We start from the raw sequence: 25,656 nt of genomic DNA, 5'->3' as shown, positions 1-25,656 counted from the left end.
TCAGGTCCATTTCAGCATGGTAATACAAAAAAATGAAATTCAAATCCAACAACTTGGTATCTTTAATGGAAAAGGGGTTTTTACAAATGACAGCAGAAATACAAAATTTCTTTAGCTGAGATAAACGTCCTCTACAGTATAATCCAAATACAAACATATGTATGATGCATTTGATTTCACATTCACAGTTTCTAACTACATTGATGTGGCCTTGTTTTTTCCTTCTGTTGAAAGCCTTGGCTGTACATACATACATGTATGGGTAATTTTCAGGATTCTCTGTATTTTTTCCAAAGGCTTCATTGTCCCTTTCAAAATTGTCCAGGTCGGGGTTATGTTGGAAGGACGCTGAATTCACTTCTTCAATAAAAAAACTGTCAAAGTGTTACGTGCAGTTGTTGAAGAACAGGACCTTTGCCATGGTTTCTTTACTTCTAGCCTAGCTTTGAAAGTGTTGAAGTAAAGGTTTTAATATAGTTTTTTTTTTTTTTTTTTTTTTTTAAAGAAGCTACCCTCAATATGGGACTTTGGAATAATGATAATATATGGTGCACAAGGACATGTGAGAAAAGATGCATTTTCTAAAGTGGCACCTTTCCACAGTGGAGCAGAAAGCCATACAGACAGAAAATCACTCAAACTGGCAATCCACTCAACTCTAAAATCACTCAGCAGTCATCAGAGACTCTTAAAGCCTGACAGAGAGTAGCTGTCATATATTCACACTGGGACACTTACATCAACTGAGTCAGGTGTGTATACGTGTATGTATATGAACAAGCATGCAAATGTGAAGGCTTTAGTGATTTGCGTGTTTCATTGAAACTGTGTAAGTGTGTGCCACGCATACATGTGTGTGCTACAGTGCTGGGACATAAAAGCCACTCAAGGAGAAGCATTCCCACTTTTCATTCCTTTATATACTCTAGTCTCCTGTGGTATCAGCTGAAATCATTCCGTACCACAAAAAAAAACATTACATTATGTGACACTTCAAGCTATAGACACAAGTAAAACATAAATGATATGCATCCATTAAAGTGATGCCTACCATAAAATAAAGAAGAAGTAAAAGACGTATAACATAGTGCTCAGTGATGCAGATATTAGGCTGAGAGAGTTGCCATGTTCTACTGTCAATGTCACTCTGATTTCCCTTTTTCCTTATATTACTGTCTGTGTCACTATGAATGCACATAATTAAGAAAGTAAATAACTGACACATAATTACAGCACAGCGGCAAAATGTCTACCTGTCAGGAGCTCATCAGCTAAAAAGTCTTCCATCAAAAACACACAAAAATGAGGTCTCGTACTTCCCTCTTGAGACCATGCAACGATAAATAGAGAAGACCACAGGTAATACATTGACTTAAATGAAGAAGCCGTTATGTCAAACGGTGACATAGAGCACACCGGTCTTTGATATCATATGTGACACAAAGTTAATGAGATATCAAGTCTGAGGTGCAACATCTCTTACTTTATTGAACGGCTTGATCATTGACTGAAATGGGAGAGACACATATATTACACTGTGACAGGCCTCAGCCCTGCAGAGCTTCCCTGGCTTTGTGTGCATTTGTGTATCGATGCATGCAAGGTACGCACATGAGTAAATGAGTGACATGCAAATATGTGTTTGTGTGTGTTTCTACATGTGCATAGAATGCTAGCATGTGTGTGTGTGTGTGTGTGTGTGTGTGTGTGTGTGTGTGTGTATACATGTTTGTGTGTACATGTTTGTGTGAGTGATATCAGAGGCGGCTTAGACACTGACCTGTTCTGACATATAATATTATTCTGCTGCAGGGGATCGAAACTGAAAAGGGAGAAAATCCATAATGCACAGGAGACAACGGTGACAGTGAGAGTAAGAGGTTTATTGTGAAAGAGAGGAAAAAAAAGCCTGAGAGAAAGAGAGTGAGAACTAGAGAGAGAGTGAGGCCAGCATCAGGAAGAGGACAGAAAGATGAGAAAGAGAGAGAGCCTGACACTGAGGGGAAATATATATCAAGTTCTTAACCTCACAGGAATCAAATATAGAAAAAGGACTGGACTGAAGAAGACAAACATATCCAAATAAATCAGAGACATAGAACAAAAAGATGTGTGAGTCTGACTCACTCATGGGGTCTGTTAATAACATCATGGCCTTCCAAATAGCCTCCAGCTTGGAAATACTATTCCAGGTACTGTTCCCTGCCTTCCAAATATATTTGTCAGTATGAGGAAAAATCCTAACAGGTTGAGGTTCTTCACATTGAGGGAATAGTTTACGTGATTGTATCACTTCCCTTGCCATATTGAGTTTTATAGCAAACTCATTCTTAGATTCTATATTGTCTTTTACCAGACCTGGTGAAAAGCAACTGTTAAAAGAAACCATCTAGCCTTTATTCTATATGAAAAGCTTCAAGGTGAAATTATATTTAAGCCATTTTTCCCCAAAGGAAGACGAATTTTGAGTGCTACATTTACAAGTTGGCCTATCCAGTTTTTGAAAAGTAAATTGAGATTACATTTACATTTATAGTACTGTGTTAAGGAATCCTTAAATAACTGTTGTATGTGAGATTTATTGGCAGTTCAAACATACAATTTAACATGGCAACAGTGTCACTGACTGTCATTGCAGCTTGTGTCAATGCAGTTAACAGAGAGGGACAGGCATAAGTGAACCACTAGAGTGCACCCTGTAGCCTTTAACACCATGTAGATGAGTAGGACAGAAACACACAGTGAAGTGTAGAGAGAGGAAATATAAAGAGAGACAGAAAAAGAGGGGGGATCAAGCTGTAGAAACAGAGTAGTGTCAGAGAACAGAAATTTGAAAATAGTCGGTGGTGCAGTGAGAGAGATGCAGGGGAGAAAAAAGAAAGAGAAGTGCAGTATAGAGGATGAAAGTAGAAAATAAAACATAAAATCAAGAGAGACATATTCAGAGGGGAATGTCTGCCTCCTTCTTGGGTTCTGGCTCATTGCTGCTGTGCAGTGCTCGCTGCCACTCTGGAGGTGTCACCTATGTCATACAGAATTTATCCATGAAAACCAGATCCTCTCTCCAGTTCTGCCTCATGTCAGTCCTACCTCCTCCCACTCGGCTGCTACTGAAAAGCAACCTTTGTCATAAGACTTACTTATCACCGAGCATGCAGTCTCAGTTGCTAATTAAAGAACCATCCACCCAGAAGGACTGCTGTTGGAAATTAGTCACAACAACATGTTTGATAAATTGTAGCTATAGGACAGCTCTGATTCTTTTACTTTTACTCTGTCTCACTATTGCCATCACCCTTTTCTGCTGACACACAAAGATATTAAAATACTTAATCAGAAATGACACCACATTTATTTAATACAGTTGTGCTACACATATTTGTGCATGTTAGGGTAATAAACCATGGGACATTTACTGCAACACAGGCTTCTTAAAAGAAGGGGAAAATGCCTTTAACTCTCCATCCATTATACCTGAATGCATTTCTCACCAGATCACCTTCTATTTGTTCTGAAGCTGCAACAACTCAGTCTACTGGTAGCAAGTGGACTTGAAATTTCTACATCAGCATAATGTCTAACACTGTCTCTATGCCATGCACTCATCAAAAGCATGTAGACTTCGTCTAACTAGTCAGCATCACCAAGGGAGCTCACGTGTTCTCTCGTTATTACTGTTGCAATGACACTGCAGTCACATTTTAGCTGCAGTATACCACTGATATAGGGTGCAGGGTGTAACTGATTTTTCCCACAACCTTCTGTAGCTGAGTGGAAAACAGCACAAAGGTTGACTTTGGTCTTGTTGACCTTTACGGTGAGTGCCACAGTTCTCCATACATCCATTAGCTATACCTGCTTTATTCTGCAGAGGATCTCAGGGTTCCGGAGTCTTTCTCAGCAGATGCTGGGCTAGAGGTGCGGTGCACCGTGGACAGGTCACCTGTACCTCACACGACTGCACAGTAAAGACCTTTTGTTTTCATGCTTTCTGTGCACCAAATATCCACCAAGGTAGGAGATCATATCAAACCACAGTGCTATCCCACGTATTGCAGTACTGACACATTCCAACATGTTCTTTTTTTTTTTTCACTGGACAGTCTGTACCCGCAATATAAACAGAAAACACTATGAGGACATGTATTCTGTTAGCGTATGATAACGACCTGGCTTCATGCTTACACAATACTCACGTATATATATCCCTGAGCAGTTTTGCAACAGAAATCTTAAGATTTTCTTACATTCCAGGTTAATATATCAACAATTTCTATTTTATGTCTAAAATATATTGACATATACTAATGTATTATATAAACACACTTTTTTAGAACCGGATTTTAGAACTAGAAACGTTTTGATACCTTCATATCACCATCAGCCACAACTAAAAACAGTGATAAGTCAAGTAAATAACACTGACTTTCTCGTTGGCACCTGTCAAGATGTAGGATATATGAGGCAGCAAATGAAAAGTCACTTCTTGAAGTTTATGTGTGGGAAGCAAGAAAAATAGCCAAGCAAAAGGATCTGAGTGACTCTGACAAGGGCGAAATTGTGACGGCTGGATCAGACCACATCCAAAGCAAGACATTTTGGGGGCTCTTCCTGTGATGCAATGGTTAGTACCTACCATAAGAAGTTCACAGACGGACAACTGGTGAATCACTGATGCAAGTGGGAAGTGAGTGATGGCCTCTGTGGTCTGATTGTAAAAAAGAGTTACTGTAGCACAGACTGCTGAAAACCTTAGTGCTGGCTATGATATAAAGCTGAGGAGTTGGTAGCAGGATGCACTATGGTAACAAGGCAAGCTGGCGGACACAGTGTGGTGCTCTGGGCAATGTTCTGCTGGGAAACCGTGGGTCCTGGCATGCATCCGGACGCTACTTTTACACATACCACCGACATTGCTGCATACCATGTGTGGCTATACACGGCAAAGGTATTCCCTGATGGCAGTGCTCTTATTGAACAAAATAATAAGTCCTGTCTAGCTACAAAAATTGTTCAGTAATATCATGAAACATGCCGTGACAACAGAACATAGCATTACAAGAGTTTGACTTGGCCTCCAAATTCCTCAGATCGTAATTCAGTCCAACTACTGCGGGGATTCCTGGAACAAAAAGAAGTCGGATCCATTAAGGTCCCAACCATGCAACTTCTAGGACTCAGATAATCTGTTGCTAATGTCTTGGTGCCTTCAGAGGTCTGTGGACTCCCTGCCTTAATGAGTGAGGGCTAATTTGGCAGGATGAGGGGATGTACACAGCATTGGGCAGGAGGTTTTAATGATGTGGCTCAACAGTGTATGGGGTCAAAATTTTGTCTTTCTCTGTGTTAGCAATCTGTGCTAAATCCAAAATGTAAATTTTATTTAAACACTAAATGTATCAGAATGTAGTCAGCTCAATTTTAAGACTTGGAAATAATTCCAAACTATTCAAAGTACAGAAAAGCTAGTTCAGTCAGAACAGAGGCTAAGTGCGTTTTTAGATGCCGTTGGTGTCAAATTAGTAATCGAGATGATGAATAAATTTTGCTTTTGCAAACACATAACCCTGTTTAGCAATAAATTACTAACGCATTCATGATGCAGGAGATATTACTAATTACATATATATGCTCAGTAAACATCAGTACCAACCAGCAATGCTTTTGAATAAGTGCTAAATGTGGCATTCTTATATGATGTTATGTGCTGCATTTATCTCATCATTTTCAGAGCACCACCCGCCACTTTAATCACTCCTCCCAAAGCTTCCATTGCTGGCTCCAGTTCAAGTCTAATATATTCTGGAGGGAGATGGGATGAAGTGAGACCCTCTGGAAGAGAGAGGCACGATGCAAACAGAAACTGGGATGCGTGCAAATGAGATGCAGCAGTCAGGTATTTATGATGCCGGGTAATCGCTGAGGGAATTAAGTATTTAGCCATGCGAACGTTATCTCTGTATCATTAACATCGTTTACAAAGATTTATCCTCTATCAACAGGAACGACCCTGTAGTAGGAGCACTATGTCAAAACAGGACAGAGGCTGATCTAAGAATGTACTGTACAGCAAAGAGTAAGAATATTTGAATCAATGTGTGTATCAGTGGGATGAAGGTTTATGAAATTCACATTTTTTTCACAGTAAAGAGAATATAGAAAAAAAACAGAGGATGTCCATTTTAGGTTGAGGTTTTATTTATTCAGGAAATCTCACTAATACGCAAGAATTCAAATTCAAATCCTCTAATCCCGTAATCCTTGCTCATTTTTTGTACTGTAGAAAAGATGTTTAATATGATTGGTAAATTGTAACTTGAATTACAACGCTATTGGGAAGACATGCACTATTGCTCAGAAGACTGACACAGATAGATTCAAAACTGTACAACCCATGATAACTGAAATAATAAGTTGTGAATGTGACCTCAGGAGCAAATTTTATTTAGCCCAGGTTGATTTAACAGTACAGCAAAATTGTGTTATGTTCTCAAAAATGGCTGCACTGAGTAATGAATATTTGTGTTGATGTTACCGCCATTCTGCACCTGGTCCTGTTTATTCAAAACCCATTACAGGAATCCTTCGACTGATGTTCAAATCATGAACCGCAGTGTGTGGTACATGTGTCAGAGGCTCTTTATTTCAAATAGAAAGGTATTAAAAAAATGTAAAGACTTACCTTGCGAATGCCTTCTTTTGACTCTTCAACATTATTATCTCCGCCTCCGGTGCGGTTAATCATCCGCCACATCTGGGAGTACATGGGATCTCTCTCGAAGGGGTTCATAGCCTTGGAGCGCACCTGATCATATACAGCAGAGTCCAACACCGTGCCATAGGGCAACTCTGTCTGCTTGGATAAGTCCTGCAGGGACCTACAGAGAGAGAAGCAGAGAAAAGAGTTAACATTCATGTTATTATTATTCATCCATTAACTGTAAGCACCCTGCAGACTCTAGAATGCAACTTCACAGTAAAACATGGTTTAGCTCCAGAAGTGTTGCTTTTGTGGTGATACAGTCGCTTTTAAGGTGTTTTTGATTGTTGTAGCAATTCGCTATTTTCAACAGCATGCTCCCTAATGATAGCAGACACTGCCATCTCATCTGAAGCACCAATCATAGTTTCAAACGTCTTTTATTTGAGACAACAATCTCAACAAATGATGAGATGATCCTTCTATACAATACCAGTCCATATTAACAAACATACAGTACATGACAGACAAAAATGACCAGACTTCACCCTAACTGCACTTGTCTGATGATGAGGGAGTATTTACAAAGGCGTAAGGCGAAGTGTAATGGAAACTATGGCTTGGTTTAGGAGTAATGATTAAATTCAGGGAGGTCAGAAGGCATGTAGATTTCTCTAAGGACTCTTCAGCAACACATTGGTTTTAGCCGTCCAAGTCGCTTCACCCTGGAGGCTCTAGTGTATACTTCAGACTGCACTTTCAAGTACACATTTAGCATAAAATTAGCATAATATAAATCTACAGCATGTAACAATATTCACACATACATAAAACGTTTGACACTGGGCTGACAGAAGAAAAGCATCAAAAGAAGCTGCCCATCGAGGGTCCAGTTTGAATCCCTGACTGTGATGCTTCTGGCTTGGGACTCGTGTTTGCAATTGCGAATATCAACCCTACCGTCTTGGTAATTCCCAGTGATTGCTGACAGCGTCTGGAGAGGAGGCCTTTTGGATGGTACATGGAATATAAATGGAGTGGCCAGCTGTACGATGGTTCACACCATCTCCTCCCCATTAATGAATGACTTGGACCTAAATGCTCCATCGGCCAACAGTTGGAGGTGGCAGCAAAATGCAATTGACATGGAGTAAAAGGGGAATAAAACTGAGATTTGGCCATGATGAACAAATGTGACAAAAATGGGGGTGGAAAGCAGTTTAGACAGTGGAACTCACTCAGTTCACAGTGCTAAATAAAATGGCTCCACTAACTCCACACTGTTGATATCCACAACCGTAAGATTGAGAAAAAGAGAGAAAATAATAAAGAATTGGAATTTAGGAAAACCACAAGTCCATCTGGCTTGTATTTTTGTCTTTTTTTTCTCTCCTCACTTCTCTTTCGCTCTACCCCTCACCCATAACATGACACCTCTGGGGGACTACAAAAGCTATTGTTAATTATAACGCAACAGTGCTTGGGTTGCCTTTTAAAGAGTTTGGCCGCTGAGAAATGTGATGGAGAACCATTACAGGAACTAATTACTGTTTGTTTGTTAAATGGTTGCTACATACCACCCATGGATTTGAGAGACACACATTTGGGAAACAAAACACGCATGCAAGAACATTCAACATGTCCTGGTTAATGAACAACAAGTGTAGTCTCTTACATCATTAATACAGTTGCACAACAGCACATCCATGAAGCAGATTTAACAACGGGCACAAATCTACTGTAAGTACGTACTGTTGGCATTATTACAAATCACTGAGACAAAAACACACGCAAACACTGGCACACACATGTGAAATAACACATTCAGATTTTTTATGGACTGCTGCTGCGGTTCCCCCTCTCGCAAGCCTTTGACAAGTATCTCTGCAAACCATTCTAAGAAAATAAAAAATCCTTTGAAGATTTTAATGAACTTCGCCGTGAACATGAATCTTTTATTGCTGTCAATTAATCTTTGGCCTTAATAATCTCCCCTCCCCACCACTCCTCTGTGAATATGTACGCCTGTCAGCACACTCTTTGACCAGGATCCCCCCTTTATGAATTGGTTCCACTGGGTAGTAACTCAGAGCTTGTTCTTTAGTAGTGCATGTGTGGGAGACAGCGAGCGAGCAAGAAACATGTATTCCCTGCATAAGATTAGAGTTCACTGAGACAAAAAAAAAAAAAATCCTGATAAAAAAGGATTTATAGTAGCTTCACCGATTAAAACAAAGCAAGGAGATAACGGAAGAAGCAGATATAAAGAGTTTGTATACGGGATGAAGCCAAGTGTCCAGGGTGTCTACAGTAATTGAAACTTCAATGCAGCTGTGGTCTCGACTTCTGGAAATTCTTCAAAATTTGACGAGGAAAGAAAAAGCAACCATGCCTCCAGAAAATTGAAATAATGTGGGGGGAAAATATATTTTCTGCCAAACTGCCTTTATTTCCGACTTATCACAAATATGTTTCTAATCAAAACATCTTTGCCATTTTAAATTGCTTTACTGGAACTCTTTTTCAACCAACCAATCATATATTAGAATAGGATATGTCACTGTGGTAATCCAGTTCAAACATACAGTAAAAGGGCTGTATTTAGCCCAAACTGTGCTATTTTCCTAAACCAAGTAATTTTGGTACCTAAACTTAACCAAGTCTCTATTGATTTGTTGTAATTGTAAACCGAAGGACATTTCCTTAAACATAAGTACAAACTTTTAATATATTAACCTAAAGGGCAAGTGAAAACTGAAAGTGAACAATGATTGAAAACTAAAGACTACAAATAATGGTTCAACACAGGATGCAGACAACAGTCTCCTGAGTGAAAGTCATACTACATACATATATTAAAATGTACTAATAGCATCATTTTGTTGAGTTAGGACATGAAGATGGCTTGCCCTGCCGTGGTTGAGATGTACTAGTATGACCTTTAAAGAACATAGACAGCATATAAAAGATGACGTAGCGAGCATGACTTTACCTATTGGCTTGTGGACTACAGTGCTTAAAAGTCAAGTTTGACATTTGGCTGTTGCTGTGTTCTTGTGAAATCAGACAATACAAGAGAGGAATGCATCTTGCGGATGCAGCGATGGTAGCAACCTATCAATCACAAGTTAGTCTACAATTCTACCATTTCATTTAGCAGACGCTTTTATCCAAAGCAACGTACATCTGAGAGTCGATGTAGAGTTAGCCCTAAAACACATCCTGCTTTACTGTCTATTTTAATATAAATGTAACTGTAATTTATAAAATCAACTTAATGCTGGATTCAAAATGTCGTGAAACTAGCAATTAACTTATTGGGAAACTGCTTACTGAGGTGACAGATCAAGTGAGAAGTAGGGTCATTTTCTCATAGACTTCTTAACAGTCTGACTTCTTTTTTCAACCAGAGGACAACCAGAGCCAACTGCTGGCTGGTATAAAGACAATGCCGGTCTAAGGACAGTATCTCATTTAATGCAAGAAAAAAAAGTTTAAAAGGTTTAATAGGTGTTGCTTTAATTAAACCCTTTTAACTTCCTGGATTTTAATAAGAACGCTGACATTGGTTGATTCCAGATTTATTATTATTATTATTGTGTGTGTGTGTGTGTGTGTGTGTGTGTGTGCGTGTGTGTGTGTGTGTGTGTGTGTTGTCTCTTGGAAATGTGGATATGAAATATGTGTTTAATTGTCTTTTTGTGATTTTGATTAATGCAAATCAAATTTAAATTTAATTCCAGTGTGTGTGCGTGTATGTGCGTTTATACATTTGTGTGTGTCTGTCCTGTGTGTATGGTAGCTCATTTTGCAACCAATTATATTCCCCCTAAGCAGCTCAATGAGCAAGTAAATGGAGTGAACAGCAGCTGAATGCATCCTGTGACAAATAGTGGGTATGTGTGTGTGTCTGTCAGTGAGAGAGGGAAGGTGAGTGAGAGACAATGACAGAGACAGAAAAGTTAAAGACAAACACTCTTAATTGCATGTTAGTCAGCGTATATGTGCGAAAAGCTTTGTTTCTTCATATGTGGTCATCTGGTCACCTTTTAATGAAAGATATTGGCAATGCTTTTAGGACAGCAAGCTTCGCATTACTAAAATCTGTGTGACCTTTCAGGGAACAATCCATAACAGATATTTAGTGAAGCTTATTTTAGTCGGTTTAATTATTATTATTCTGTCTTAATGACCTGGGTTTCTATGGATCTTCAGGTGTTCAAATAAGACACTATTCCACAAGCTGTGAAAAAAAAAGTCTTTTCTCAAAAGGTGAAGGATAGAGATGATCTTAGCTCTGTGATTTTACAGGGAAATTAATCTGTGAAAGAAGTAGAGCCTTGATCACTTTACGAACTTCTGACACTGACACTAGTACACACAGCTGTGCAACTGTGAACAGCGTGCCATTTACGTCATTAAAGTCAACTGATGTGATGCAGCAGCTACACTTGTTTTTAGAGAAAGGTAGCTAAACGTCTACAACAAAAATCATTATTACTGTTTATTTGGTCACTTGCAAATATTGGAAGACCCTGTGACCTGTCTAGTCATTTGAGTATCCTATGCTTATTTTTCTCTTTTATTTATATATATCAATATGATTGAAGTATTGGTGCAGTAAGAAAGATTTTATATTCATTTATTAGGGAGATATTGTTGAGAGTGAGATACAATCCAGGCCACAGTGGTCCAAATTTGATTGCATTTAGTTATTATTTCTTATGTTTCTGGTCATAATGAAGCAATGTTACATGTTGATGGAGAATAAATTTTATTTTCTGGGGAATTGGTGTCTTTCTTTTACAGACAGAACATGTGGGGAAAGAAAGTGGAGAAAAAACATGAGGTCAGGGTCTGTTCAGAGGGGAATCGATCCAGGGACTCACTACTCAGGACCTCTCCACCCCGGATGGTCAATCTTGACTTCATAAGCCTTGAAAAAAATTCTCTCACAAGTGTTTACATTAGCTCATGCCATTTGACAAGTGTGACCACTCTGTTGCTCCGGGTGACAACATATATGTCCACAGTCACCTGCAAATTTTAAGCTAAGACACACACACAAACAAGCATAAAAATACCTGATTGTCTTTATTGGCAATCTTTATCAACCATAAATGGGACATCTGCTGCTCGAAGTTGGGCCAAGAAGGAAGGTTTTAATCCTCAAACACACCATCCATCTTTCATTCTTCTCATTCTCTCCACCCGAACCAATTCTTTCGCTCCATCTATTCTCTCTCTCAACAGATGTTGTCTGTTCTCTCACTTTTTATCCCTCCAAAATACATTTCTCATTCTGACTCACCGCCACTATCCAAAACCTTCCCCTTCTCTGTTTCCATGCTTCTCTCTCTTTTCTCCTTGATCTCTCTCCCAACCTTTGCCTCTTTCTTCCCCCTTCTCTTCTTATTCTGACTCACCTTTTCTTCCACGTACTTGCTCTCTTCATTTCCACTTTATAATGTTTATTCCTTTTTTGTCTCGGTCTTTGTACATTGCTCTCTTGCACTCTCCCTTTGCTACTCTCCACTGCCATCCCTCACTGTTTTCCTAAAGGATTCACACTGAAATTGAGGGAAAACATCCAAGCGTGAAATAGTCCAGAGAGGGTTCTGAATGCTCACTTGTTATTTCATTTTCAGGATGAAACAAGGGCATTAATACTTAAAAACCCTGTCTGTCCTGACGGGAGACACTAAGAAGAGCAATGCCTCTATCCTTCCCCGGCCTTCTCTTCCTTTCCTGCCTGAGTATTCACTTCCTTGCTCTTTCCATACTTACTAATTCACTCAGACAAATGCATCCAGTCTCATTCCATCTGCATAATATGTTAATCAAGTATTAATAGATAAAAGTGCATGCTAATCACTAACATCACAATCTCCTTTTTCCACTCGGCTACTCTCTTCATCGCTCCATTGGGAATTTTGTTATTCTTTGTGATTTCTCCGCTTATTTTACGAATGTTCCTTCTCACCACTCTTTCTATGACCCTTCTTGGGAGGCCTAAGGCCACACAGCAGCTGCTGTTTAGGTCGCAATTATGGCACTAATGACCCCAGAAGAGTCAACACATTAAAGATAATGCATTAAAATGTATGGAAATCCTTAATTAGCTCAATGGATGCTGAATGAGGCGGCAAACTGAGAGGCACTCATTAATGACAGCAAATTTAAGTTAGAAAAAAAGAAAGCAAAAAACTTAAAAAGTGAGGATAGACAAAAGAAAGTAAGAAATTACAGCTGTACAGATTTTTCAAATGACTGGGTAGAATGACTTGGAAGAAAACATGAGTGTGGGGAAATGAGGGAACAGAGAGTGGAGACCAAAGCAGAAGGTCTGCTTCAAGACAAGAATGATAGAGAAAAGCTGAATGACAGCGAGACAAACTGACAGAAACAAATTAAGAGACAGATAGTGTTGAGGTTTACAGAAATAAATGTTGTTTATTCCAAAGCCAAGCACAATTAACTGTGGCACTGCCGGGCATAGCGGATGCTTCGGCATGCTGATTAGCCCAGTGAGAGATGAGCGTTTCCTAGTGCCACCAGGAGAGAAGCAGGCAAACATATTATCACAAGGATAGATAAACAGAGGGCACAGAGCTTAGGGAAATAATGTCAGTGTGTGTGTGTGTGTGTGTGTGTGTGTGTGTGTGTTTATATGACAGTAGAGGGTTGTGCCAGTTGCTGTGATACTTGAAAAGAAACGTAAAAATCCTCTTACATTTTCCTCCATGTTTGCCTGACTTTCTCTCTCTCGCTCTTTCTCGTTATCATTCCTGCCCTCACCAGTGGAACGCGCACGCACGCACACACACACACACACACACACGTATGGACACACGCATGCAAACACACAAGCAAAAAGCAGGCAGGAAATTACTATCTTACGATGGGGTGAAGAAGGAGGACGTGAGAAAGGATTGAAACAAGGAAAAGGAAGGATAGGGGAGTAGTTGTGTGTTTGTGTGCACGTGCATGCGTGTATGTATGTTGCTTCTCATGCATTACACCTGTCTGGTAGAATGGATTTCCACTCTGGGAAACAATCAAGCACACCGAGGGACACTGCAGTGTGTATCTGTGCGTTAGAAACAATTTGCCATGTACACAGAGCTACACACAAGCTGCAGTGAACATTTGTGCACTTGTATTTGTATTTGTGTGTGTGTGTGTGTGTGTGTGTGTGTGTGCGCGCAAAATGCATGCAAACGCTTTTTTTTGTTTGTCCTGGGCTTATCTGTCTTTGAAGTTTGTACTTCTGTACAGATGTGATGTGCGGCTTTAAAGTATACCTAAATACGATAAACACTGGTGATATGTAATGGCTGAAGGTTTCCAATTTTTAGTTTAATCACAAAAGAGTTTTTCAGAAATTCAAGTCATAGAATCAAATTTTGAAGCACGCACAGTTGCTACTACTCAAAACAATGTTTGAACAGAATCTACTGGACACTTACTGTATAGAGTTCTCTATGCGTGTGATGGTGAGGAAAGCTGCGAGGTTGGCAGTGTATGAGGAGATGACAATTAAAGCAAACATCCACCAAACGCCCATCATCATCCTCGTCGCTAGGGTGGTGTAAGGGACCTCTCCACCTAGGCAAGAAAGAAAGAAAGAAAGAAAGAAAGAAAGAAAGGTGAAGACTGTTAAGCAAATGCGCACTGACAGATAAAAGGTATCACATTAACACATACAAGCATCTCTTTGCTGCAGGAGAAAAAGCTGTTGAAACAGCAAAGCACATCCTGAAAGATTATGTTTGGATTAACCGGATCTGATCTGATGCATTGGCATGGATATGATCTTCACATGGCGGAACAAAGTGTGAGAAACTGCTATGAACTGAAGATAGGCTTTTCTAGAAAGACATCAAAAGAACACAGCTTTGACATATGAAAATATCTATATATTAGGTAATATGTAATATAGTGTAATAGATAATATTGGAAATATATGATGAACAAAATGCCTGTCAGGGCTTCCCATTAGGCTGTTGCCTGGAACACAATACAGTGAAAAGTGGCTTGTCTGCCTCCAAATATAAAATCTTTTATCCCCGTCAGCTATTCTGGCCTTGTCCTCTGAAATCTTGTTGTGCAACAGTAAATAGCAAACTGGCTGTGCTTTATGTGTGTTTCAAAAAAGGCTGTCACTCCAAAGCTGGCCCTCAAAAGAAAACTCCATACATTTATCTATGACTTATTTATTCCTTCTAGCCTTTCTGTTCACACACCTATGTTTGCTTGCTGACAATGACACATTTACACACATTTAGGTCTGCATATGAAATATACACATATACGTACACGACCACATGCAGTAATGGCTGACTTAAAGCCTGCAAGCTCTTCCTTTCTGCTTTTATTGAAGCCAGTTAGAAATTACTCTCATTCATCCTTGTAGCAGGGGATCACTGTTATGTCGACTCAGACCAACCAACGCTCTCCTCGCCCCCACTTCCTCTAGCCCAGACTCAATAATATATGTGACACCCACATAATCTCATGTTCCCTTTATCTCATCCCCTTTTCTTTCTCCACTGTATTCTTGCCTTTTTCCATCTTCCTTTCAGGCCTTTTCTGCATTGCTTATAGCATTTGATTTAATTTAAATGTGTTATCTGTCTCCCTCTCTCTCTCTGTGTTCTGTATCTTTCTCATGCAATACATTTGCTGTTGACATCAAGTTTTACCACAAGCCAGAAGGCACTATATTGCATAGTGCTGTACTCTATATTCAGTTCCAGTAATCCCTGTGCATGATATGGTGTCTCGAGTTCTGGGCTTTTCTCCAGAGACCCATACAGAGTGTTTATGAAACAATTCCTTTAATTTCAGCGGTTTATTATATCAGGTATCCTGACTGAAAGTATGAGCCATTGTATCACTATAGCATTTCTTGTCGAAATAAAATCTATAATTAAGTGCTATGAATTAAATTCTAACGAATATGTAAATGACATTTCTTTCGAAAGTTCCACAGTTAAGTGTTGGTGAGAAACTGTGGATTTGCCAGAGGGAAGATGAGTTGAATCTTTTCCATGGATGAATGTGACCAGCCGGCACAGATGCTTTTACTCATAATGTGAGCTGCCAGAAATGTCCAAATATATGCCAAACCATGACTGCAGTATCTTGGACTTCAATGCCTTCTAAAACATGACCTTTGTGAATCATTCCACTCACAGAAGGTATTTTGGGATTTGGGGTTTCATACTGGCAATACGCATGGAGGACCGATTAAGTCACCAGAAAAAAACCTATTGTCAAGTCTCAGAACAATTTTCATGTTGATTTCTGGCTGCACAATTGACTTTTATAAAATATTTAATACAGCTGGAAAAATGACTGCTGAGTTCAGGCGTCTGAATGTCCCAAAATTTTAAGGTGGGCGGACATGTAGGGTTCTTTTAGATCATAGTTCGAAGTTCTCTCAGTCCTGAGACATTTTTAAATCAAATCACCCACAACAAACTTTTTGTAAAGGTCATTTTATCTTGTTTAAAAATGTATACAAATGTGTAAGCCAGACAGTCAGACAGAAAGAAAGAGTGGGAACATCTTTGTTTGACATTATATAAACTTGCTGCTCAACAAAACTAGCTGGCTGAAGTGGGTGGAAGATGCCTCTAACATGTTTTTTTCTTAAAGATAAGCTCAGCACAGTTTCTTTTGTAGTTCTATATGGACGTGGAGACACATTCTCTTAAACTCCTATAAACTATAATAAGTGATGTTCATGTCATACTTTAGTGTCTGTCTCGGTCTCCACGCAAATATTAGTGAACAACAAACATGCATGATTTGATGGTGATTTATATGACCTGTGACTACCATCACAAAAATGCTAAATATTCACTGGGAAAGCTGATCGAAAAGCCAAGCTGGAACCTGAACTACATATTAAACAAAGTGCTGCATAGATACAGAAAATATCATGACTTTTATCTACAATGCTATGACAACTCAAAGAGGACATAATTCATTGTGTGCAGCTTGCTTTTAAGTCCAATCTATCAGCAAGGATATCTGTGTACTCATTTATTTTTCTGTTAAAAAAGGACAGAAGATAGGCAGATCACTGCAGTCACATAACTCCAATCTTTTAAAAGCACTGTGTAAACTGGTTACTTTCAAACACTGCACTATACTATCAATCTACCTTTCATACTTAAGTATATTGTACCCTCAGAAGCATCCTTCATTCTGTGCGCTATCAAAATGATCTTTCATATGGGAGGAAACACTCAGAAGGATGTTATCATTTCGGAAGAATCCCGCAGTCAGCAAACCCCTCAAGTGGATGAGTGATTGAGTCAAGTGTCATGTGGATGTGTGCCGACCAGCTGTACCTTTTGTATCTTTTCAAGAAAATCTCTTTTTTCTGTGCTGTCAGCAACAGCATCATGAGAACTAATGACAGCAGAAGAAAAATGTTGACGGATATAGACACAAATCCGCCTAGTTGGTAAGTAGAGATGACCACTAAAAAGTTAACTGGCTGAACACAAAAACAAGGCTTCTTGTGGGTTATCAATTGTGTTAGCAACCAAGTGGATGGTGACAAAAATAGTCTATAAGCTTACTCTCCTCTGTAGGACAAGAGCTTCTCTTCGAAAGACATTTTCATGGAACCTTTCAAGTTTTTTGGGGTTGAAATCTTGAAAAACTTCTTTCAAAGGTAAGAGAGTGTATCTTCCTCTGCTTGCTTGTGTATATGTTTGTGGATTCTAGAGGAGGCGTAGCTACCAAGAAGCAGCTTTTGTGAATGCAGCTTGGCAGCTTCAAAAGCACCCTATTGTGTCCCTCAGTATAGCTCTCCATTCTTACCATCGTGTTTCTCCTACTTCTCCTCTTATTCTCTACTGTGCTCTCCTTTAGCTGCAGGCAAACAGCATTTCTCTATTTCTTCCTACTACACTCGAAATAGAGAACAAATCTGTAACTGTGGTTAGAGAGTCTCACCTACGATGTTGCATGTCAGAGTCCAGTAACCTCAAAGTACTGAATGTTCTATTCTGTAGTCAAACATTTAGTACACTGTGTGGCTGTGTTTCACATGTTAATGCATTCTCCTGACTTCAAGGCCACCGTTTGTTAGACACTGATAGCTGGCTTACATCCTGTCTTTTTTAATTGAAAGAGTAACTGGATTTGTGGCTATCTACATAATCGATTAGCTAACTAGATAGCTAGCTTCCTGGCTGGCTGCTTGCTCCCTTGGTTGAATTATTGATCCACTGATTGACTTGCTCCATTGCTGGCCAAAAAAACTTGCTTTCTCATTTCATGACTTGTGGCTCTGCTATTTCTGTTGCTTGTTTCACTCTCTTTTAATTTCATGATATCACTGTGTAAGTCATTAAATAGTCTGGCAGCTGACCAGAAATACACCCATCAGCCACAATATTAAAACCAACTGCCTAATGTAGGTCCATCTTGTGGTGACAAAACAACTCTGACCTATCAAGGCATTAACTTCACGTGATCTCTGAAGGTGTCCTGTGGTATTAGGCACCAAGAGGTTAGCAGCAGATCCTTAAAGGCTTGGAAGTTGTGAGCTGAGAACTTCATGGGTTGGATCTGTATTTCCATCACATCCGAGAGATGTTCAGCTGGACTGAGATCTGGGTAATTTAGAGTCCATTTCAGCAATTGATCTCTTTGTCCTGTTTTTTTTGTTTGTTTGTTTTTGCAGTGTGGCATTCTGGTGAAAAAGGTCACTCCCAGGAGGGAAAACTGCCGCCATGAAAGAATGTGCATGGTCTGCAGCAATGTTTTGGTAGGTGATACATGTCAGAGTAACCCACAATTTAGTCTTGGTCAAAGTCACTCAGATCCTCCCGCTTGCCCATTTTTCCTGTTTCCAACACATAAACTGCAGGAACTGACTGTTCACTTTCTGCCTAACATACTTCACCCCCTGACAGGTGCCACTACAATAACATAACCATTGTTATTCACTTCACCTGTCAGCGGTGTTAATGTTGTGGCTGTAGTGGCTTTTCTACTATTTTCAAACCTGCTTATTTCTTCTCATTATGATCTGCACTTGTGTATTTTAATATTAGTCATAAATTTTTTTTTTAGTCATTCTGGAAGAGGTTTTGCTGCTGCTGCTGTAAAATTAATACAGTTACATAAAATGTGAGAGCTGTACCCAGTACTACAATCTGCTGTCTCCAACTCTTGGCCACTAAGCAGTCTGTAATTAGTAATTAGTCTATGCTAGTCTTTTTAACCTTCTCTGTTTTTATTAAAGGGTACTCTCAGACACTTCTCAGACGCTCTGGCTCTGGTTTTATATCTTCCCACTTCTTCACCAATAAAGGAGCAGACAATAAGGTGTCCCGATAAGCTTGCAACTGTTTTAAAGGTGGAAAAATGAGTAAAACAAGATAAGGGTATCTCCAGCTTTGTTTTAAAAAGAATTGTATAATGCAAAAGTTCAACTTGAATTAATGTGTTTCAATCAAATTACCTTAATACAGATATTAGAGTGATGTGACTCATATGATAAAAATGTATTTCTAAAATGTTTTCTCTCTCTGGATTGGAACAGAAAAAATGCTGTTAAAATTCTGGTTGGTTTTCTAATATAATAATGGCGGATGTCCTTTCCCTACAACCCCTAACCTAAAACGTGACTCCAACATGAGCCCTAAAACCAACTTGGAACCCCCAAACAACCCCTTTGAAGCCGAGTCAGACAGTGAGGACAGCCAAAATGTCCTCGCTTTCCAAAAACACTGCCAAAGTCTAGAACTCAAACTGGTCCTCACAAAGTACACACACATACACATCTGCTCATGTCGGAAGCTGCCCAAATATTTAGCGAGAACATCCAGTGCTCAGATATACGATAGTACCGGACATGACCCCCTCTGCCTCAGTCCCGAGTCAGCCTCATCAGAGTGGAAGATGATTGGGCCAAAAAAGCCCTTGATCCTACGTATGTTGCAATAAATTTGATGGGGTGATTTAAAGGCCAAGACAGTGTGCATCAAAAGAAGTAAAAAAACGTGTGACACAGGCTTTTAAGTGTTGCCTGTAAGACTTTTGTCATGTATTAAGCGCCCCTTTTATGACCTATTTGCTAAGTAACACTTATGAGTCATCCTATGAACCTCTAAAATCAACTGAGTATGGATTTGCATTAGGTAAATAAAGAACATGGCATTCAAATGATATTTTCAACCACAGGGAAAAGAAAGCTATTTGTATGAATTACATCCAGTTAAAAATTGGTTATATAAATCAGCAGCTACCAGTTTTCATTCACAACAGTAAAACTGATGCAGTATGACAGTATATAAGGAAGCGATGCATTTGTGACAAGCTGCTTATATTCTGAAAGAGTAATTCACATTTCCTTTCTGTGATGTAGTGAATTAACTGTAATTGAAAGTAGAACATGAGGTCATGAGACCAACTTGATTTTGCACATCTCGAATACAACTAGGGCTGTACTATATACAGGTGTTTTTGCAACAATCTACACGGCAACAGTATGCAATGCAGCAGGTAGAAGGAGGAATAAGCAGCCTAATGGACAGGTTTATCTTGTCTGTCAGGAAAACATCCACATTTCAGCGTAAACGAGACAAAGGGGGTCAACTGCGAGAAGAAGATGCTGGACAAATTGATGATAAGGACTGGCTCTGTTATTGTGCATGGTTCATAGACAGTGTGCTCTCTACTCTTCACTGCAGCTGTCAGCTCCATCAGTCATGAGTTTATTGTGCTGAAGTGCAGTGAGAAGTGCTTGAGACATCCACTTGTGGAGACATGTACATCTCTAATCTCACCCCACAACAGCATGGGCAGCTACATGTTTCAATCATCAATCAATCTCTCTATTTCCACAACCTTAGATAGTGAGGAAGGCAGAGAGTTTCTGTCCACAAGTCTGGAAATACACCTCTATCAAATGCACCATAATTTTTTAAAAATCTACATTCTTGCTGCCAACCTTTCTGAAGCTTCTCTTCAAAGCTACTGCATCACACTCCAGTTATTCTTGGATGAAAGAAGACTCGAACAGGTCATTAGAGATTTTTAAACGAGTAAAGTCAAACTAGAACATGTTCAGCTGATGTCAGCCCCCAGTTGGAATTGCTGCAATCTTGCCACAAAATGATGTAAGTTTTTTTTTTTTACTTCCTTTTTTACTATAAGGTGGACATTTTCATCCCCTCACAGCAGTGAAAAGCACACAGCTGAATAATAGTTTGGTTGGAGAGTACAGTAGGAGGTTCACAACAACAGTCCAGTGAAAAACTTGCAGGTTGGCCTCATATTTAGCCTTCTTCTGTAGTGGCCACATATTTCTGATAGACCTTTTTGCCTTTGTCCTATACACACTGTGCACAGTATGTGCATGGACAAGGAACAGAAAACATCTTTTCAAGGTCAGGGAAATGGTAACAGATACTGTTTTTGCAGCACTGCTTGCATTTGTCAGAAAACAAGGCCGTGTGATGGTAAAATTTATTTTTCTGAATCATAAATGATTATAAAACAAAAAAACAAAAGCATTTTTTCTCAACCATTAGGACATCTTTCAAACTTCCCTATGTTGTCTAAAGAAAAGTGCACAATAAACTTTACAGATCATCCAGTTCATAAAACACTGAAGACAGCTTTTCATGTAGCAGGATTCTGCAAAGATGTTTTCTCAACGCTTTAAATCTAAAAACAAAATAATGATGCTGAGAGTCTCTACAAAGAGAAGGGGGCTGTTCAAAGCAATAACATCTAATTAAAGTGAGCACTTATTTATTATCAAAGCACCATAATGGCCCATCAAAAGTCAAGCTAAAACATGACTGTTGACACTGGATCACTTGTTGCATTGCGTGTCTGCTTTGATTGAAAGGGGCAGAGAGAAAACAGAATGATGAGAAATAAGATGTCGTCCTCATACTGAAGTGTTTTAAGTTATAACCCTAAATATGCTGGTGGAGCCATTTTCAGTCAAGAAAAACATGTTTTCTTTCAAATCTGAATCAAAACAGTGAGTACTGACTGTGCTTTGGAAAATATGTAAATCTGTAATATCTGCCCTGATGAGTGATATAAGCATCTCTGGGAAACAGCATGCTCGATAATGTGATTATGCATGGCACTGAATATATGACACCATTGGTGCTAACCAGGTATAGAAATAGACAATCATTATATGCGCAGTATAATTGTGTGAATACCAATAATTTTAAATGATCAGACTCGGACTACCAAACAATTTCAAAGAGACTTCATTGTTACAGCACATTTTCAGGGTTATTTTGAATAATCCAGCCATAAAAGAACATCGGTTCCTCCAAATGTTGCGTGTATATTGGTTTCTATTGATTTCCCAAAATCAAAGAATCAAACACACAATCACAAAAAAACAAACAAGTATATGTCTACACACCGTCATTTGTTTGCTTTGAGTGAAATAAACAGGTACAGCCAGAAACACGGATGAAAAATTAGACCAATACTGGGGAACTGTTGTTTCCTGCAGGTTTGGCGCACATAATGATTCTATAAGCCAACTCATCTGCATCAAACGCATCCACTGTTTCTCTGCCTGCCTCCTTCTTTCACGTCGTCCCCCTCGCCTCTCTTCATCTCTTGCCGCCTTCCTCGTCTTTCCCCTCCATCCTTGTTGACATTCTGCAATAAAGGTAGCTCCAGATGAGTGCAGCTTTGAAGCCAGTCGAGCGCTGGGCACATCCAGGAGGGCTTTTATATATGTGTGGCTTTCTTGTAAAGCTTCAAATCTCACCGCTGAGCAAGCACCTCCATTGCCTCAGATTATACCCCTCTACCGTCTGATGACTTGCAGGAATCTTTATTTATTATTTATTTATTTCCACCATCTATTTCTCCTCCAGCACCTCAATCACTCTAGACTGACGGTGTCCCAGTGATTATAAACAACTTGGGAAAGACATATTACAGTGTTGGAGCCACGGTGAAGAGGCAAAAAGTGGGAGAATAGGAAAAGAGGGGAGGGGGTGAGTCTGACAGGGTGCAAGCATCCCTCCCCAGCACCTCTGCTGCCTTCTGCTTTTCAATCTCTCCATTGTACATGTGCCACCCCTAATACCCCTGGCTATCAACCAAAGCGAGGAGGGATTTTCCATGTGGTTAGCAATTTTTTCAAGCCATCAAGTGCCACCATTAAAAGGATCCAGCAGGCCGATAATGTTGCGGATTTGAGGTGAGGTGCATGAAGTTTCCGATTCGGAGATGTGCCTAATGGTATCTCCCTTCCCAGCATGCACTCGGATTTCCTATGAGAACTTTAGACCATCATCCAAACATGACGGAAAAGTACACTAGTGTTAAAGAAAGTGCATCACCTTAGAATTTCACTTTTCTAAGCCTTCAATCTTTTCTTGTGATAGTATATTACATTAATGACCAGCCACAAATAGAAACATTTATTCATACTAAAGGCAAAGCTAAGTAGCATTTGACATGTTTCCCTTAATTTTCTAATATGAGCACATTTGCATCAAAACTGAATTATTACCACAAGCCCTTAAGTTGCTTTATTTAATGAATTTTAATGGATATAAAGTTCACCAGGCACCATCCTGACACAAGCAAGTGTTGAGTGCCACTTTTGCTTAAATATCTGGAAGCATCAGCTGATGCAATGTTACATTATTCCAACTACACATGTCAGTCTAATCTGATGCAATATGTAAGAAATATTGCCACATACTTAGGTTATTCTGACAACAATTCAAATTTTAAGGGATGATGCAATTTCTTTGAACATCAGTGTATCTACGTACACACACACACATGCACGCACGCACGCACGCACGCACGCACGCACGCACGCACGCACACACGCACACACACACACACACACACAAACACAAAATAGGTGGGGTCACTGAAAAATAATCAAGATTAAAGAACTTAGTTGATCAATACTTAATATTATTATTTTTTCATTACATATTGTACTGACTTAGAAAGTTGAGGGGAGTGACTTTGTAGGTGTCAGAGTTAGTCTGTAACTCATACAACTTCTGGCTAATTGCATTTACAGTATCTCACTCAAACCAAAGGACCTTTAATGGCGTGAAACTTAACTGATTGTTAAATGAATGTCATCCAAAATTTTGATTGTGAGAGGTCTTGATTACACTTAGCATAATAAATTCAAACTGCAATCAGCAACTTGGCAACCACATTTATAGAAAAATGTCTAAGACTACTTTTTTTTAAGGAATATGCATTTCAGCTGACAAAGTAGGCAGTGCATTAATTTCTAACGTGCGCACACAAGCTGATATAATGAGAATTATTCAACAAGATTTACATATTTATTACATTTTGTTATTTGAAAGGGACAGTACAGAAAACGTAAACCATATTACACTAGATATAGTGTAGCTAGAAGCTAATCATGTGTGGTCCCTGAGTGGCGTCTGGAGCCCAGCAAACTACTTACAGGCGGCACTTCAATTTGTGCTGGGCATAAGACACACATAAAGCAAATAAATCCATATTATTGAGCGTATAATTTATTTCTTTTTAAAGCTAAATGTAACATGTAAGGGTGGAGCATTGGTATTATGGTAATTGCGTCAATAACATTATTAATATTCATGAATGATATATTAATATTTCATTCTGGCAATGTTTTGCATCTGATGTTGACAAATTGCTCAGGACCCCGTCGGTGCTGATGTGTTCACTACATACAGACCCACATATTGTAACACACTGCAGCAAAACACAACTGAACACATTAAACGCTCAGAATACAAGCACACTTGTATATGCATACATGAGAGGCCTGCACACATACACAGACACACATTGTATGTGGAGGATAAATAAAAGATTATGTGCACATTAGTGGCAACAATGTACTACAAACCTATAATTTTAATAGTTATTTAAGTTTGTTTAAGTTTCTTTAGATATTAAAAGGAGTTAAAAACAAGAGGAGATTAAATAGAAGAAAGAACCAATTTGAGACCAAATCACAGGTCTGCTATAAATGGATAAAATAAGGCACGCACAGGCCTATGCATGTATGTGCCATATTATTTACTATATTACAGCATTTAAGCTTGTAGTATGCATTTCAAAATGCCACATTCATTTTGAAAAGATTTGTCCATTCTGTAGATCACCTGTACCTCCTTTTACTCCCTTACAGAAAAGCATTTTACTGAGGAAAAAAAAATCTCTTTATTTCATCTTAAAATGTAATTTTTGTTAAATGAATGAAAATGTGCAAATGAGAGATGTGTTCAATCTTCTCTGGATTCAGACAGATACTCATACAAAAGCCAATATTTGGATGCAACACATTTCACCTCAAAAAATTAAGTATTTGCAAAATAATAAAAACTGAAACTACAGTCTACTAAGACTGAGAATGAAGACAACAGTAATTATAAAATGTTGGAAAGGTGCAATTCAACAATGCTGTGGCTTTTTCAGAATTTTGGGCGAAAAAAAACAGCTGGATGATATGCTAATTTATATCAATGTGATTCTTTTGCTAATTGCATTTGATGGAAAACCTTCATTGTTTGGATTTAAAAACCAAACATTGCAAGTTTTTCTTTCATCTTCCGACATGGACCACGTTTTTGAAACAGTTTCTGGCACATTTAAGATGCAATGGGAAGGCAAGCAAAGTGCAGTCATTTCTATCTCTTCTCTGCTGCAGTTTCAGCTCCCTGTCACATCACCCTTAAAAGCCCAGACAGTGAGCTCTCTCTGAATTTCCTTCAATTCTGAATATTAAGTTTAATATGTCTTTTACTCAGTCTTTGCAGAGTCAACATGTTCAGAACATGAGTTAAGTTGAAAACTCACAAGAGTTAAATGTGTGTAATAGAAAAATGAGTTTCAGTATGAGTTGACTGGGAAAAGAAAAAAAAAAGATATTCAAATTGTACAGAATCACCCTT

General features: G+C 39.0%; 1 protein-coding gene across 5 annotated transcripts in view; it reads right to left on the bottom strand.

Annotated features, from left to right (window-relative positions):
* The window catches only part of grid2 (glutamate receptor, ionotropic, delta 2), a 529,256-nt gene that overhangs the window by 65,654 nt on the left and 437,946 nt on the right, over window positions 1–25,656 (bottom strand). For all 5 annotated transcript variants that reach the window (XR_004847816.2, XM_035950732.2, XM_035950733.2 and 2 more), the window contains exons 12-13: window positions 14,170–14,308; window positions 6,683–6,878 (exon numbers count right to left, since the gene is read on the bottom strand). Coding sequence is in view for 4 of the 5 variants with exons in the window: in XM_035950732.2 (XP_035806625.2) it covers window positions 6,683–6,878; window positions 14,170–14,308 (335 nt within the window). In the remaining variant the exon portion in view is untranslated. The remainder of the gene's footprint in view (window positions 1–6,682; window positions 6,879–14,169; window positions 14,309–25,656) is intronic.

Source organism: Amphiprion ocellaris, chromosome 6 (genome assembly GCF_022539595.1).
Source record: "Amphiprion ocellaris isolate individual 3 ecotype Okinawa chromosome 6, ASM2253959v1, whole genome shotgun sequence".
NCBI classification, from domain to species: domain Eukaryota; kingdom Metazoa; phylum Chordata; class Actinopteri; family Pomacentridae; genus Amphiprion; species Amphiprion ocellaris.
The sequence above is the reverse complement of the archived record's forward strand: the minus strand, read 5'-3'. Positions and strand labels throughout refer to the sequence as shown.